This window comes from Carya illinoinensis, chromosome 14 (assembly GCF_018687715.1).
Source record: "Carya illinoinensis cultivar Pawnee chromosome 14, C.illinoinensisPawnee_v1, whole genome shotgun sequence".
In the NCBI taxonomy this organism is placed as follows: Eukaryota; Viridiplantae; Streptophyta; class Magnoliopsida; order Fagales; family Juglandaceae; genus Carya; species Carya illinoinensis.
The window spans coordinates 9236165-9252368 of record NC_056765.1 but is presented as its reverse complement, the minus strand read 5'-3'; the positions used below and the strand labels follow the sequence as shown (position 1 = coordinate 9252368).

Sequence of the window (16204 nt, the reverse complement as noted above, 5' to 3'; positions counted from 1 at the left end):
AACAAAGTACAAGCATAAAACTCATACAAACGGACTCTTCCTGAACCAAACACACAACCCATGAAATCCAAAAAAAACAACGAAGAAACCAAATGCACCAAAAATTAAATCCAACTTAAAAATTAAATTAATCCATACCTGTGATTACTCCAGCATCATGGGTCGCTGGTGCCTCATCATCCATCTCTCCGGGTGTAACAGCATAAACCCGGGCTTGCACTGCTTGTCTCGGGTTGGTTCTTCCACCGTGTCTACCTCCACGGCTTCCTTGAACTCTGACGGGGCAATCCCGAGCAATATGTCCCACTTGGCCGCACCGATAACACTGGGGTCCGCTACTCGTCCGACACTCGCCCTCATGAGCTCTATTACAAGCTCCACAAACAGGCATACGTCCTCCCATGCGAACACTGGAGGATGCTTGAGATCGGGTTCCGGTCCGCTGAACAAACTTCTGAGGCGAACCCGAGCTGCTTCCTTCACCAGAAAAACTCCGCCTCTTTTGCCCTGGAGGGGAGCCCATACTCAGATTATTTTCCCGCTCTATAAGGGTAGCCACATCCACTAACTCCTGAAAAATGGATATTCGATGGCTGACCACCATACGGCGTATGTCATGACGCAGCCCCTCCTGGAAACGATCTGCTCGCATCTCCTCAGTGGCGACAAGGTGAGGAGCAAACCGCTCAAGTTCTATGAACCTCCGGGCGTACAGCTCCACTGTCGCGCCCCCTTGGACCAGATTGGAGAACTCTCTTGCCTTTTGCTTCCTTACTGATGCGGGAAAGAAGCGGTCATTGAACTCCTTCTTGAAACGCTGCCAGGTCACTGCAGTGAAAGATCCCAGTTCAGATTCCAACAGCACCCTCTTGGTATCCCACCAATCAGAAGCAGTGCCTTGCAAGAGGTAGCTGGCGTAAAGTACTTGCTGTGCCTCAGTGCACCCACACACCTCAAAAGTCTTCTCCAGATCTTTGATCCATTTTCCAGCCTGAATTGGATCCTCATTTCCAGTGAAGTGTGGAGTCCGATGCGCTAGGAAGCGCTCATAGGTGCATCCGGCTTGCACCATGCTGCTGGACCCTCCTGGATACATCCAAGGCCCTCCCTGATATGGCCAGGGACCTCCTGGTTGTGGCCAATACCCTCCTTGTTGCGGACAAGGTTCTCCTGACGGTGGATAAGGTCCTCCTGATGGTGGACAAGGCCCTCCTGATGGTGGCCAAGGACCCCCTTGTGGTGGCCAAGGTCCTGCCTGTTGAGACCTCGCACTCTGTTGCATAAACTCCGTCATCTGTCGAATTACTTCGGCTATGGAGTCATCTCTGGAGGTATTTTCCTGCGGTTCCTGAGTATTTTTCCTTGGTCTCCCTGGTCTCCCCATTTTCCTATCACAACACCACTCTTGACCCTCCTTTAAGAAAACAAATAAAACCATCATAAAACCAACAAAAACAAAAAAACAGCACTACACAGCAAGAAACAAAAGGAACCAGCATGCCAAAACATAACTAAATAAAATAAAACAAACAAAAAAGCTCAAACAAATAAAACAAATAAAACAACTATACTTAACATAATTTTCAAAACACAACTTTAAAAACATTCTGGTACTACCTACGGGACATGTGGTTTTACCCAGAGCCAAACCGCTCTGATACCACCTGTGACGCCCCCAAATCCCCACGCCCGAACACGGGAAAATTGAGACGTCCGGATAGTGACAACCCGGGTCACCATCCCATCGACGGGTGCCGAGTGTGTGTAAGGCAACCCGGGTCACCATCCTAACGAGCGATGCCCAGTTCCGCGCCCCGCGCGTGCGTAGCCAAGCATCCTCTAGCCCTCGCCAGCGAAGGGCCACGGAGTCGGTGAGTAGGGCGATGCCCGATTCCGCGCCCGGCGCGTTCGTAGCCAAGCATCCCCTAGCCCCGCTCCCGTCATCTCTCTCGACAACTCAGGGGACATCACTCAGTTTATTCCGCTCCCGAGTGACCAGAGGAGCTCCACCGAGATAATAACCCATCCCGGCTTGGGCTCGTGATACACACGCACCCGCAATACACTTACGCCAAAACACAGGCTTTTCACATAAATCCACAAACACACGTGCATGCACCATGTAATGCCATAACAATGCATAATAAAATAATCCAACAAACATAAGTCACATAAACAGGCAACTCCGTCCTCCATCCATCCGACCCCCGAAACTCCTCGGACTCAGTCCGGAATCAACAACCAACAACAGTAAATAATTGAATGAGCAATATATATTAAAATCTGAAAATAGGGTTTGGAAAATACTTACAGCGCTATATGGCAATTTTAGAAAACAAGCGGCGTTGCAAACGGCGGAAAAACAGCAACGTCACAGTGAAAATTCACTGTGGCCGTGGGTTTGAAAAACCCACTTTTGAACGGGGACAAACTAGGACACAAGATTGATAGGGAATGGTCTAGGGATGGTTGTGAAGCTATTGGAAGTGGTGGTTGGCCGTGGGTGGCGGCGGAATCGCCGGAAATGGCCGGATTACCCAAAACGGAAACTAAGCTCGTAGGAGCTGTTCCGGTGGTCGTTGGAGGCCGGAAATGGGTGGGTTAGGACGGCAAGGAGTCGGTGATGAAGTGGTGAAGAAATGGTGGCCGGAGGTGGAGCGACGGCGGCGGATCGGAGCAAAATCCGTGCGCCCTTCTTGGAGCTTTTCCGGCCAAACGGCCGGCCGGTTGGGGGTGGGCTTTGGAGGGGTGGTGCACCGGAGGGAGAGGAAGAGAATGAGACCGGTGGGAGGCCGAACGGTGGCCGGACGGCAGCGGTAGGGGCTGGAGAAGAGGACGTCGGCGTGAGGGAGAGGGAGGAGAGAGAGAGAGCACGGGGGGGTTCCGGATCGGGGAGAGAGAAGAGAGAAAAGAAAAAAAAGAAAAAAAAAAAAGAAAAAGAAGGAAAAAAAGAAAAGAAGGGAAAAAGAAAAAAGGAAAAAGAGAAAAAAGAAAAAAGATGTGAAAAGAGATGAGGTCCAGTCCTCACTCCGGGAAAACGAAACAAACCGTCAAAAAGATTAAAACCACAAAACAACTAAAAGAAATAAAACACAACCTCAAATAAATTAAATTAAATCAAAAACCAATTTTAAAACGCAAATAAATTAAAATAAATAACTGATATATTAATTAAAATAAAAACAACCATTTAAGCGAAAATACACTTAAAAGCAGGTCATCACAACTACATAGAGTATTAGTAATAAGAATATTATTATTATTATTTAATATAGTATTACATATAGTATTACTGTCATTACATATAGTTATTAGTTATAGTATTATTACTAATAGACTAAAAGTATTAGCGTATTACTAATATATATATAATAGTATACTATATGTATATATATTAAATATATCACAATATAATTATATAAGTGTTAAACAAAATGTCATTAGATATATATATTTAAAAAAAAAGGTCAACCGTGGATCGAATGGACCTACCGGATCGGGCCTGAGGGAGTTCGGTTTGGTCCACAAAAACTCCTCAGACCGGACCGAACTCACCCCTAAATCGGACCGAGCTATTTAAGGGTTGGGACGGTCCGGTCTGGTCGGTCCATTCTATCCACCCTTGACTTTTTTTTTTTTTTAATCCCATGGCATTTTGTTTAATACTTACGTAATTATATTGTAACATATTTAATATATATACATATAGTATACTATTATATATATAAGACTGAACAAAAAACCCGAAATTACTGGCTGACCCGTTTTCTAAAATAACCTGACTTAAAAACCCGGCATGTTTGTAATTAAAATCAGAAACGGGTATTACTTGTTACCCAATTTAAACCTATTTCTATCTCATTTCAGCGTCATTCATGTCTTAAGAACCCTCTCTCTCTCTCTCTCTCTCTCTCTCTCTCTCTCTCTCTCTCTCTCTCTCTCTCTCTCTCTCTCTCTCTCTCTCTCTCTCAACACAGCCATGGATGCGCTGTTTGTTAGTTCTGTTCCTCTCTATTTCTACACGCATTTTGGGAAGAAAAGTTTCAATAACCAAACAAAGCACTCTGATCTCCCAGCCATGGATGCGCAGTCTGTTAGATACTTTATCTTCCGCCCAAGAAACCATCGTCCGGGAAATCAAGCCCAAGAACAAGAGAATCATCGTACAATAACATCTTCCTCGTTTCTTTGATTTTGTATCAGTTTTTCTTATTTTGTATTTCTAGGTTTCTTTGATTTTGTGTTAGTCTTTCTTATTTTGTATTTCTGGGTTTTTGGGTTTCTTTGGGAGGGGGGGTGTGGAGCGAGATGCGAAGAGTATTTACGAAAGATGGTTTTGGGTTTGAAGAGAGTGAAGAAGTGAGGGTGGTGGCCATGGCTGCCATTGAAGTGTTTGATATGGTTCTAGCTAACTAGGGGATGTCTTGATGAAAATTGAGTGAAAGCTAAGAGTGATAAGCGTGAGAAGGACATTTTGGTTTGGCTGGAATGTAGCCAAAAAAAAAAAAAACTAGGTAATCGGTTAACGGGTAATCGGTATGCTACATTTTCGGTTCAGGTTTGAATTTGAGTTTTTCAGATTGGGGCGGTGACCACCCCTATATATATATATATATATATTAGTAATACCTTAATACTATTAGTCCATAGTAAAATAATAATAGTTATTAACTTATTTACTATAATTAATATACAATACACTAGTACTAATACTATAACTAATAATTATATGTATTAATAGTAATACTATAAGTAATATATTAATTTTACTATATCTCTTCAAACATTAATACTCTATGTCATATTATTAAATAATAGTAATACTCTTATTACTAATACTCTATGTACTTATAGTAATTTAATAGTAACATATTACATATTAAGTTAACTATACTAAGACTATTATAAATTTATTCATATATAATATATTATAATTTATACCATAACTCTTATAATATGTTAATATATTAATATATACTAGTACTATATATTATAGTTAATAGTTATACATTAAAGAATATAATAATATATTGATACTAAATATATATAATTATAGACTTATAATGATTTAGTTATTATGAATTTATGATTAGTATAACTATATAATAGTATTAGTATTAGACTATTAGTAATTTAGTATAGCTATATTATATCAGTAATATTAGTTATGTTGAATCAATCAGTTTATATAACTATTTTCTACATTATTAGTATTAATAATATTATTATTAGTTATAGCTATATAGCCTATATTAGAATTGAGAGTCTTAGACTATATAATAGACTAATAGTATTAATAGTAGACTTATAGTATAGCTATATATTAGTATTAGTCATACCGTTATAGTGATTTAGTACATTATATTTTCTATATTATAATTTATATTATAACTCTTATAATATGTTAATATATTAATATATACTAGTATTATATATTATAGTTATACATTAAAGAATATAATAATATATTCATACTAAATATATAGTTATAGTGATTTAGTTATAACTATATTAGTATAAGTATTAGTATTACTTATAGTATTTAATATAACTATATAGTCTATATTAGTATAACTATAGTATATTATAATATTAGACTATTAGTATTATTTTTTTAATACCATATTAGACTATTAGTATTAGTATAAATATTAGTATTAGTATATAATTATAAATATTAGTATTACTTAAAAATTATATAATTAATTTATATAAATAATATATATAAAAATTATATTTTATTTTTATTTTTTCATTTGATCCGGTCCGGTCTAAAAATGGCTGGTCCAGTTGGTTTTGCCAGTCCAGACCGGCCAAATCTCACCTCTAAATGTGATCTCAAATGATTTATGTATAATAGTGAAAAAGTAATGAGAAAATATTGAATAATAGTGAATAATAATAAAAAGTATGTGAAAAGTAATGATAAAATATTAAATAATATCGCTCTATTATCTAAATACAGCCTAAAAGAATTTGTCACAAATGAGCCATGATGAGAGAGAGAGAGAGAGAGAGAGAGAGAGAGAGAGATAAATCTTAAAAAAACTTCATTGATTTTATTGAAATATAGAATTGAAATAAAAAGAAACCTCGGAATTTTCTTATTACATCAAATATTGACGTGATGCCATCTCTTCCTCTAGAGCAACATGGATGATCGGCTTAAATTAAACATGCAAAATGATAGAAACTTAAAATTTCAAAAACAAAAAAGAAGAGAGGTGGGTGGGTGGTAAAAGAGAAGGCACTGCTGCTTGGCATTTGCCACCACCATTTTATGAAGTACTGGAATTTAGAAATAAAGCCTTATTGCAGAGACATCGCAGATAGAAGTAGTAGTACTATATATACAAAAAACATCTTGATCAGCTTGAAAATGCATGCATGCATGCATGCATTCTTGATCTCAGAAGTAACTTTTAAGAAGATCGAATTCTCCTCTTTTCTTGGACTTGCGCCTGTAGCTTTTGCAGACCTCTATCCGTATTTGATGGAGCTCTCAATTGCCCCACAACTACTCATGATCTCTCTAAATTTGAAATGGGAATTATAACCAAAGTTTAATGTTCCGGTGCTTCACAAAATGGATGATGATCATAATATTGTTTTAACTACGTACTAAACTTATGGATAATATTGCACCATCCTTTCAGTTTGGGATCCATGTAAATCCCAAACCACGTAGCCAGCTCAAGCATTCAGGCTCCAGAGGATAGTTTAACACCCAACTTGCTGTTTGTTTCATCTGTCATGCATCAAAATCGCAGGAATAATTAATTTCTTTTCTTAACCGCACGGTTTTTCTAAGAATCTGACGAAATTGGATAGTATAATTCTAGAAAGAGATGGACATATCAGGGGAGTCATAATCCGAAAGATGACAAGAAATTGGAAAGCTTTCTGGGTACATAGGCACTTACTCATGGGGATGTTATCGACAAAAAAGCAAGCACCAATGACAAGGTAGCATAGGAACAGTACGACTCCTTTCATGTAATGCGAAGTTCCATCCTGAAAAGTACAACAACAATGGCATATGCAGGCATCATCATGTGATGTTACTATTACTACGTTAAAAACTTGTCTACAATGCTTAACAGGAGATCAAAGACATCTATATATAGAAAAAGAACCTGTAAAGTGAAGGCTGTGATAATGATCGTAAAAGCAAGACAACCAGTTTCAAGGAGACTGAAATCAAGATCCATGCGGATACCCATTATCCAAGCAACAATTACGCTTAGAGGAACCTAAAAAAATGGATAGATAATTGGATTTGTTAATTATTTGGGTAATAAATTTGGTGAAGGATTTATTTATTTATTTATTTATTATTTACTTGGTGGGTTTTGGTATATATCATGTTAAAAGCAATCTTACCACAAACATGGAAATTTGAGTTGCAGATCCCAGAGCTACACCCAGAGATATGTCCTGCATGATATCCTTGGATAGATTAGCATATATAGATTAAATAAAGACAATATAGGTAGACAGAAATCTTGTATATTTCATACCAACTTGTTCTTGAATGCAAAGATGATCGATCCAGCATGTTCTGCTGCATTTCCAACGATTGGTAGCAAAATTATGCTGATGAAGCTGACAGAGATTCCCCAAGAATCCGATGCGGCCTAATTGGTTTTTATACTAAAAGTTAGATTATTTTACAAATCAAATCGAGTCAATGACTTGTAAATATATATAATTTCTATTTATAATTTTATATTACGGAGAAGGCTTGCACGTATACCTCGATAGTTCCCACGACGTACTCCGATAGCACAGCTATGATGATTGTCATGCCAACCAGCCAAGCGAAGGCACTCCAAAATCCTATCACTGCCTTTTCTTCCTCCTCGTCATCCTGTCCATTTGCAATGAAATTAAAGCACATATATTCCTAAACTTTTTGGTATTTTTTTTCCAGTTCTTTAATGTAGATTGTATGTGTAAAAGGATTGTAGGGGATCATGGTGAAAGACATGACAAGAAAATATTAGTAATTTATCATGGGTGTGAAAAATCTTGGTATGGAAAATTGTTATTCTTCATATTATAATTATCACGATCATTTTTCGTGATGTAACATGATCAAATAGTTGGAAGGATATTAAATGGAATTTATATATATATATATAGAGAGAGAGAGAGAGAGAGAGAGAGAGAGAGAGAGGTTTGTTTTTCATTTCATATATGGTGGGATTGGCTTAAATATAATTGAGTACCACATAATTTTACTGGTAATTAAGATATATAATCTTGTTTTCATCTTGGCTTTGTGGTATGCATAGGATTAATGATCACCTCTTGTGATTCAAAAATTTCCCTGTGGGTTTTTAATTGGAAGAAGATGTATGCAATGTATGCTATAAGCATGACAATGCTGCTTGCTCTTGACAACTGAAGGGTATAACGATCAGTGAAATTGTCAACTCCGGCGGCATATTTGAACATCAAGGGCAATAGGTGGCATAGCAATCCAAGCAACAGGAGGAGCGAGTTCACATCCGCCTGTTTCTGTTATACCAAAAAAATATAAATGAATTCGGATCAAAATACCGATAATTTTTCTGTGCTATATGATATGATCAAATGCTTCGGCCGTATCAATATATAATGCGCTCTGTGTTTGATCAATAAACAGGTTGTAAATAGATCATTTTTTCTTTATAAAATGATCGATCTTACGTACTCTGTCATATCTTTGTTCCTTTTTTAAGTTGGCCAAGCCTCCGCAGAGAAGAGAGGTGCCAAGAACAAGGAGGAGGTTGGAAAGGATGGAACCCAAGAGGGAGTACTTGACAACATGTATTTTGTTTTCGTGAAGAGCAAATAGTGCAATTATTAGCTCCGTTGCATTCCCACACGTTGCATTCAGAAGCCCTCCAACTGCATTTATATATATATATAATCCCAACACTTGTTATTTTAGTTCATTTCAATGAATATGTATGGATTCGATTACGAATGAGTTATGAATGTTATTCAAAACAATACCTGTGGGACCAGTGTAGTATGCGATTTGCCTACAGTTTTGTTATGGGAAAAAAAATGTTAGAAATTTCACAAACAATGATCAAAAGAATAATAAATGACACTTATCGATCGATTAAATTGCGAACTCACTCAGTCAGAAAGCTGACACGTTCAGCAAGCGGGGCGAGTCCAAGTAAGCTCAAGGTGAATATCCAAGGCTAAAAATAAAGATAGGTCAATGATATCAGGATTAAGATCGAGTCGAGTCGAGTCTGAGTCGAGTTTAACAACAAGCTAGCTAGCATGCATCTATCTGAATTAAAAAGAACATGCACTTACTCTTCCGAAATTATGGAAGTCTGCAACAACAGCTAGAGGAATGGCGGGGAAGAGTATGGCAAGCTTAGTGCCAAGGACCACCTCTTGCAAATTAGCCAACAATTGTCTAAGCATTTTGAACCTAATTTTCGAAACAAGTGCTGGATCCGACTTCTTCCGCAAAATGGAAGACGAAACGTTATGTGCTGATCTTCCATTCCAGGGCTCCTTGTTCACCAATCCCTTAGGCTCTCCTCGGCCTCCATTCTCCATGTTGTTCATCAATGCCTCCTCAGCTGCAGCTGGTGGTTGTGAGTCCATGGCGGATAATCTATATAAATATGGAGATCAATCGAACGAAACCCAGAAAGAAAGTAGTTCGATCTGATCTCAGAGACGTTCTAGATCTCTTTGTGATATTATTCATGGGGATCTTATATAGGGTAATGAGGTCGATTGATTGGAAAACGTAGAGGACAGACGTGTTTATGTATTTGTTTGGTGTAGCTAGCTTCCGGGAATTTTCGCAGGCCTTGTTTCCATTCTTGCATGATGAACCTCAACGAACTTGACATGTAGCGAGCCTCCCGGCCTCGATCTACAGGTGTTTGCGTTGCTTTGCTAGAAACATGTACGTTAATCGAAACACGTTGGAAATTAAGGAATGGTGTAGTTTTACTTAGTACTTTTTATGTATCATATGATCAAATGAGACTAGCGTACGTATGCAGAGAGACAGACAAATAGAAGGCGTTCTGTACGTACGTACAGTAGACTTTGGATGATCATGAATATCATCTGATCTCAGGAAATTTCTATTCCTGTTTTAAGTAGATTTTCGAAAAGTACCTGCATCGTTCGTCGGATTGAGTATTTAATATTTTTTAAAAAAATTACTTGAATAATAATACTATTTCTCGCTGAGATCGGATCCAAGAAATTGGACAAAAATTTTGGAGGATATGATATTCGCCCGTATATGATATATTTACTTTGTAAAGATTATATGAATATTGTTATTGGATGAGTAATACTACGTATAGTTGTAAAGTGTGTAAACGCTAAGCAATCGTTTTGAAAAAGAGTGGAATCTACTATTAATAAATTAATTTTCTTTTTATATAGATTTCATATTTATTCATTTTTTATAAAATGATTGCATTGTGCTTGCACACTCACAACTGGAAGTATCATTTTTTTAAAATTTATAATGTTTATTAGATATTCACTTAGACAGTTATAAATATTAAATTATAAATATTGTCCGTTTTATTTTATGTGTATCACCCTGATCGGCCACTTTAGAGTAATTTAAACATAAACTTCAAGAGATTTTATTCCAACACATGATCATGAGACCTGATCAAAAGTTCTATTAATGTAACTTGAAATTCAGAATTTTGTATTAATGGTTAAAATTAGATATGAATTTGATACAAAACCCAAATTTAAATTTTAATATATAATCCATATAAAAAATTTGGGTTTTAAAGACTTAAAATCTAATTAGGTATAATTTGAATATGGTAATTAAGAAGATTATGGTTGAAAAAAGAAATTGAAGTATGGAATTGTTCAAAAGCTAATTAGGGATAATTTGGATACGAAGACAAATTAGACAATCACGACTAATATATTACCGAATTACTTTATAAGCACGCATGCACGAGCAATTAATATATTACCGAATTCATTTTCTTTTTCTTTTTCTAAATTTTTCTTCCACCATTTTTTTAAACTATTTAGATATTTTTTAAAAATTTAAAAAAAAAATCACATATTTATTTAAAAACACTTACTTAATCATTAAATTAAAAAAAAAATTGGTAAAGAATTTCGATATAAATGATATGTGGCACTAGTGTTTTCCTACTCGGTACTTCAAAAAGTACACGGGATCATATATATGAAAATTTCTACTTATCATTTTCTATACCATGTACTAATATTTAATTTGTTATTTTTGTCTTTTTATTTAAATATATATTGATGAGTAAATATATATATATATATATTTAAATAAAAGAACAAAAATGATAAATCACATGTTAGTGAATGGTATAAGAATGATAAGTTAACAATATTTCTTAGGATTATATATATATAATATGAGAAATGCTTAAAAGGAAGTCTTACACCATATATCTCCATCTAACTAATATGTGATTTGTCATTTTAATTTGTCCTTATATTTAAATACACACAAATTTAAGCATTAAGACAGAATGACAAAAATGACAAATCACACATTGATTAGACAGAAACATGTGGTGTAAGACTTTCCTGTAGAATTTCTCAATACATATATATAATTAGCAAAGTACCATACATGCCAATTTAAAAGTTGAGTAATGCTATGTATAATCTTCAAATAGATAGGTTCATACAAGTTCTTTGTAAAAAAATAGGTTCTACTAATAAATAACAGTTTCTTTTTCATTTTTTTTTCAATTGAATCTCTTTTTTTTATTATTTACAATAACTTATATGAGACTTGTCTAGTTAAGATTTATATAAATCATTTCTCCTATAAAAGTTTAATACAAGGATGATATTGTGAAGCTTCACGCTGGTACAAGGACTAACTACAGCTCGTGCAGCTAGGGATGATATTGTACTTAATTAAGGAATTGAAGAGGGCTTTTGGTTATTTTAACACAAATTTCTGAAAATTGAAAACTTTTCAGATCACTTCTAATAATTTGTTAACAATGGCCAATCATAGAAATCCTCACTCTAATATTTTATCATCCTTTTAGTCGAAAATAGTTATTTTAGTTGCAAAATTTTGATCGTATAAATCTATTTTTCTTCTAGTGTGTTAACTTTGTATGTCCCAATTAACATGATTAACTTCTTTCTTTTTTGTTTTCACAAAAATAAATTTATAATTGATATGTTACGTTCAATTATAAATTTATTTTTAGTATAAAATAGATATAATCATATTCTATTCTACGATATTTGAAAATCATGCATAGTCAATATGTACCTAAGTGTAAGTCTGATATAAATTATTGAAACCATATTAATTTGTGACTTCTTTTTATAAAATACCAAGTGGCGCCTCATTGTAGCAGTACTTTTCTAACATGAGAAGTGATTTTGTTAAAGAAAAATTTTATTTGCAATCTTCACAATGTGCAACCCTTTTATTAAAAGAGAAAAAATATTATTTTAAAATAGATATTTTAATAATTTTAAAAATTTTTATAAATAAAATTATTTATGCCGGCATTGCAGTCTCCAAATGGAAACGTACTTAGCATTGCTCTTTGTTAAATTATTATATTAGGCTCAAATATATCCACATCCCAAATGTATCGTTAATCTCGAAATTGCTACACCAGCCACCCCCAACAAACTAATAATAATAATAATAATAATAATAATAATAATTAAAAAAAAAAAAAAGAGAGAGGAATCAGTTTGGGTACCTAAAACCGTACCCAAGAGCTAGAAATTTCGAGGAATTTTCAGGGCATCCTCGAAGAGAATCAAACATTTATTTCGGATTAATCATCAAAAAATGGACAAAGAAAAAACAGGGGCATGAACTGCCATTTGTATGTGACTCGTTTGGGTACAAAAAGAAACATGCATGAAAGGTTGGAAGGAAGTTTCCTAGCACTGATCTGCCGTCCAAACTGGGTGACCGGCCTGAATTTTAATACAATTTAAATATATATTAATATTATATATAGTTGTGAAGTGTGCAAATATCGTATAATTATTTTTTTTTAAAAGTAAAGTCTATTATAAAAAAAAATTAATTAATTTTTCATATGGTTCCTATATTTTTTCACTTTTTTAAAAATACTTGTGCGACGCTAACATACTCATAATTACAAATATAATTTCCCATTAACATTAATTTTTTACAATATGCTGACCGGAATTGGGCTGTAACTAATAACTATATATACTGCCATTTTTACAACAGTTGCTGCGAAACAGAAGCTTTTTGACTCAATATGTTCGATAAATGATGCACATTAAGTACTTATCTTCATTTTAATCGATCGGTCGTGTAGTTGATCCATATTATGTCATATTCAATGTTTTTTTCCGCAAAATTGGAAGTACTCTTCCTATTTTCCTATCTTTTTTCAAGTGTTGTACGTTTCACAGTAGTGGGGCGTGTTATACCCATGAAAATTAATCCACGACCTCTCATTCTCATTTTATCATACAAACATAATACCTAACTGCGTGGATTAGAACACGTGACTTCTTCTTCCATTTTGTGTATAACATTCCATCACACTTCTAAATTTGATGTCCAATACGGCACTTGACGCCAGGCATGATAAGAATTATTTTGATAGCTAATTAATAAACATAAACTAGAGATTGAGAATAAAAAAAAAAAAAAATTATGCAACATAGCGAGTAAACTCTAAGAATAAGGTTTATTCATAAAAATCTAAGACTGGTTATAAAGCCCACAAGCTGGGCTTATATAGCTAAGAAAATACGAGATCTTGAGATTCTTATCCAAAAAGGGAAAATTCCATTTATTACATAAAATTAAAATACGGAATAAAATAAGTATCTCATTAAAAATCTAGCCTAAATCAGAATAAGAATTATCTTTAAAAGTGATTGCAAAAAATTATATGATAAAAAAAGAATAACTTAAAATGATGATTCGAATGGGAAAACAGTTGATTTCAGGGTCAAAGGGGACCTCTTTGTGTAGCTAGTGCATGTCCAAATGAGCTTTCAAAGTAGAGTCATGTGTGATTCTAATATTTATAACCAAAGTTATGGTTAAAAGACAGACAAGTATGTATTATTGTTTAAATTAGTACAATTCTCACATTTTCCTACCATATTTACATTGATTTGCCTTCTTGAAATACTCCAGCACTATCCATATAGAATATGTTAGCTCAGCATCATTAAACCTAAATCCCCCGTATCAATAAGCCACTCTATCGAGATTAACTACTTGGTAGTCCTTTATCTTTTGGTAACTTTCCTTATGACTTAATAATACGCTCATACATAGTATTAAAATATTTTAATTTAGCATATAAGTTATCCCCTATGTGACTTGGACTCGTGATGCAGTCTCTTCTCTAATACTAATTATTAAGATCCAACCAATAATCTATAAGCCGTATAACTATTGGATATTAATTGTACTATTACAGGAGAAAAACTAACAAGACGATGTCTGATCTAAAGTTTTTAGCCAATAGGTCTAGACTCAACAATGTTGTTATATTAATTGCTTTCAATCTTATGACCATTATCTCATGATGTCGGGCTTAATTAAAATTATCCTAAAATTGCTTTTTGCATAATCCCCACTCACTAGTTTGTGATTTTGATTTAATTCTCATTGTCATTGAAATGCCACGACACAAGAATCTCTGAAAAAGAAATCAACTTTAGATTAAAAAAAAATTATCACTTTGTATTAGTTAGTCGTTTGGCTTCTATATGCATGCCATGTTATAAAAACCCTATACGGATTTTCTCTAATTTTGTTCTCTAAATAATAGTCATAAAAAGGATGGAACCTGTAATTATAATATCGACATTTTGTCGACGTTATAAGTTTTGTTTCAGTCCTCCTCATTATTATTACTATTACTCAGGGCCTAGGAAAATAAAAGCACCACGCGCTTTAAGTACAACTGGATCAATATTCTATGCGTGGCTTGTCCGCTTGGTGCGGGGCAAGGACTGGCCCGCATCCTGCCCTGCACCGTGCGGTGGGTGGACGGTGGGGTAAAAAGAAAATTTCTTCTTATCATTTTTAGACTTCAGATATCATATTTATATTAATTATTTTTTTTCTTTTTTTTATAATAAATATATAATGTGTGAATGATAAATAGAATAATTTAATTAGTTTAATTAGAATAAAATAAAATAAAAATAAAAATAAATAAAAAATAATATTTTAATATATAAAGTGTATAGTATAGGATGATGTGTAGCATTCCTCGAGATGAAAAATACCATCTACTCTGTCTCTGATAGGCCAAATCTTAAAAATAATTTTTAAAAATAATTTTTTAGATCTAAATTATAATATAATTTAAATTTATAAATAAAAAAATTTAAACTCATTAAAATTATATTTTAGATTATTTTAACCTCTTAGCCAACATTTATATAGGAGGTGAAGATAATAGTCATATTTAAATAATGTGGAATTTTTTTTAATCATTTCTTAAATACTTTAAATATTTTTAAAAATAAAAAATATTAAATCATTAAACAATACTTTCTTAATTATTAAGTAATTTTTTTTTAAATCTATATAAATTATGTGTATAGATTTTCAGTGGCTCTATCATTTCTCTATGAGTACTGTTTGATCTTTTTTATTATAAAAATAACTTTACAATCTGAAAAATCATATTAAGTTATATCAGTTTGTGAAATTGTTTTTGTTTACTTTTTTTGTGACTAGAATATTTTTCTTTCTTTATATACAAATGATTTATACAATCTTATAGTATAAGTCTTGTGTATTCTATTTAAAAAAATAGAAAAAAATACTTGAGTTCAATATAAACAAATCAATTTTTTAAGGATAGACAATATTTTTTTCAAAGAAAGTAGATAAAATGTGTATACTCTAATACTGTATTTAACCTTTCTCGTATATATACATGCATATTTTATATTTGTTAACGCATTGAAAATTGAAAATATTAATAATGCGTAAACTTGATATATCAATTAGAATAAAAAAAGTTACTTTGTATTTTTCTAGCTAAGATAGTCTACCATAAACATTGTATTTACATGCATAATTACTTATATATAACACATTTGATAGCTAATTTTTTGTATAGAAGTTCTTTTTAAGAGCACCGAGAACTTCTACAAAATAATTTAGAGAAATACTTTTTGCAGTCGGCAGATGCAGTCGGCTATA

At 33.6% G+C, this 16204-nt stretch overlaps 1 protein-coding gene across 1 annotated transcript; it reads right to left on the bottom strand.

Annotated features, from left to right (window-relative positions):
- Window positions 1–6039: 6039 nt before the first annotated feature.
- On the bottom strand, window positions 6040–9724 carry LOC122293252 (vacuolar cation/proton exchanger 3-like). Its single transcript, XM_043101775.1, has 11 exons — window positions 9322–9724; window positions 9133–9200; window positions 9004–9032; window positions 8699–8895; window positions 8311–8523; window positions 7757–7870; window positions 7521–7637; window positions 7384–7437; window positions 7137–7253; window positions 6924–7014; window positions 6040–6748 (listed from the first exon to the last, which is right to left on the bottom strand). Exons 1-11 carry the CDS (start codon window positions 9619–9621, stop codon window positions 6702–6704), a joined length of 1347 nt encoding a protein of 448 aa, XP_042957709.1. The 5' UTR covers window positions 9622–9724; the 3' UTR covers window positions 6040–6701.
- Between the last annotated feature and the right edge of the window lie 6480 nt (window positions 9725–16204).

Excerpts from the sequence above, each read along its gene's own strand:
- LOC122293252 (XM_043101775.1), bottom strand. The coding sequence starts at position 9,621 with ATGGACTCACAACCACCAGCTGCAGCTGAGGAGGCATTGATGAACAAC. Across the intron at positions 9,033-9,132 it reads CGTGTCAGCTTTCTGACTGA|GCAAATCGCATACTACACTG; the intron begins GTGAGTTCGCAA and ends ACAAAACTGTAG. Across the intron at positions 8,524-8,698 it reads AGGAACAAAGATATGACAGA|AAACAGGCGGATGTGAACTC; the intron begins GTACGTAAGATC and ends TTGGTATAACAG.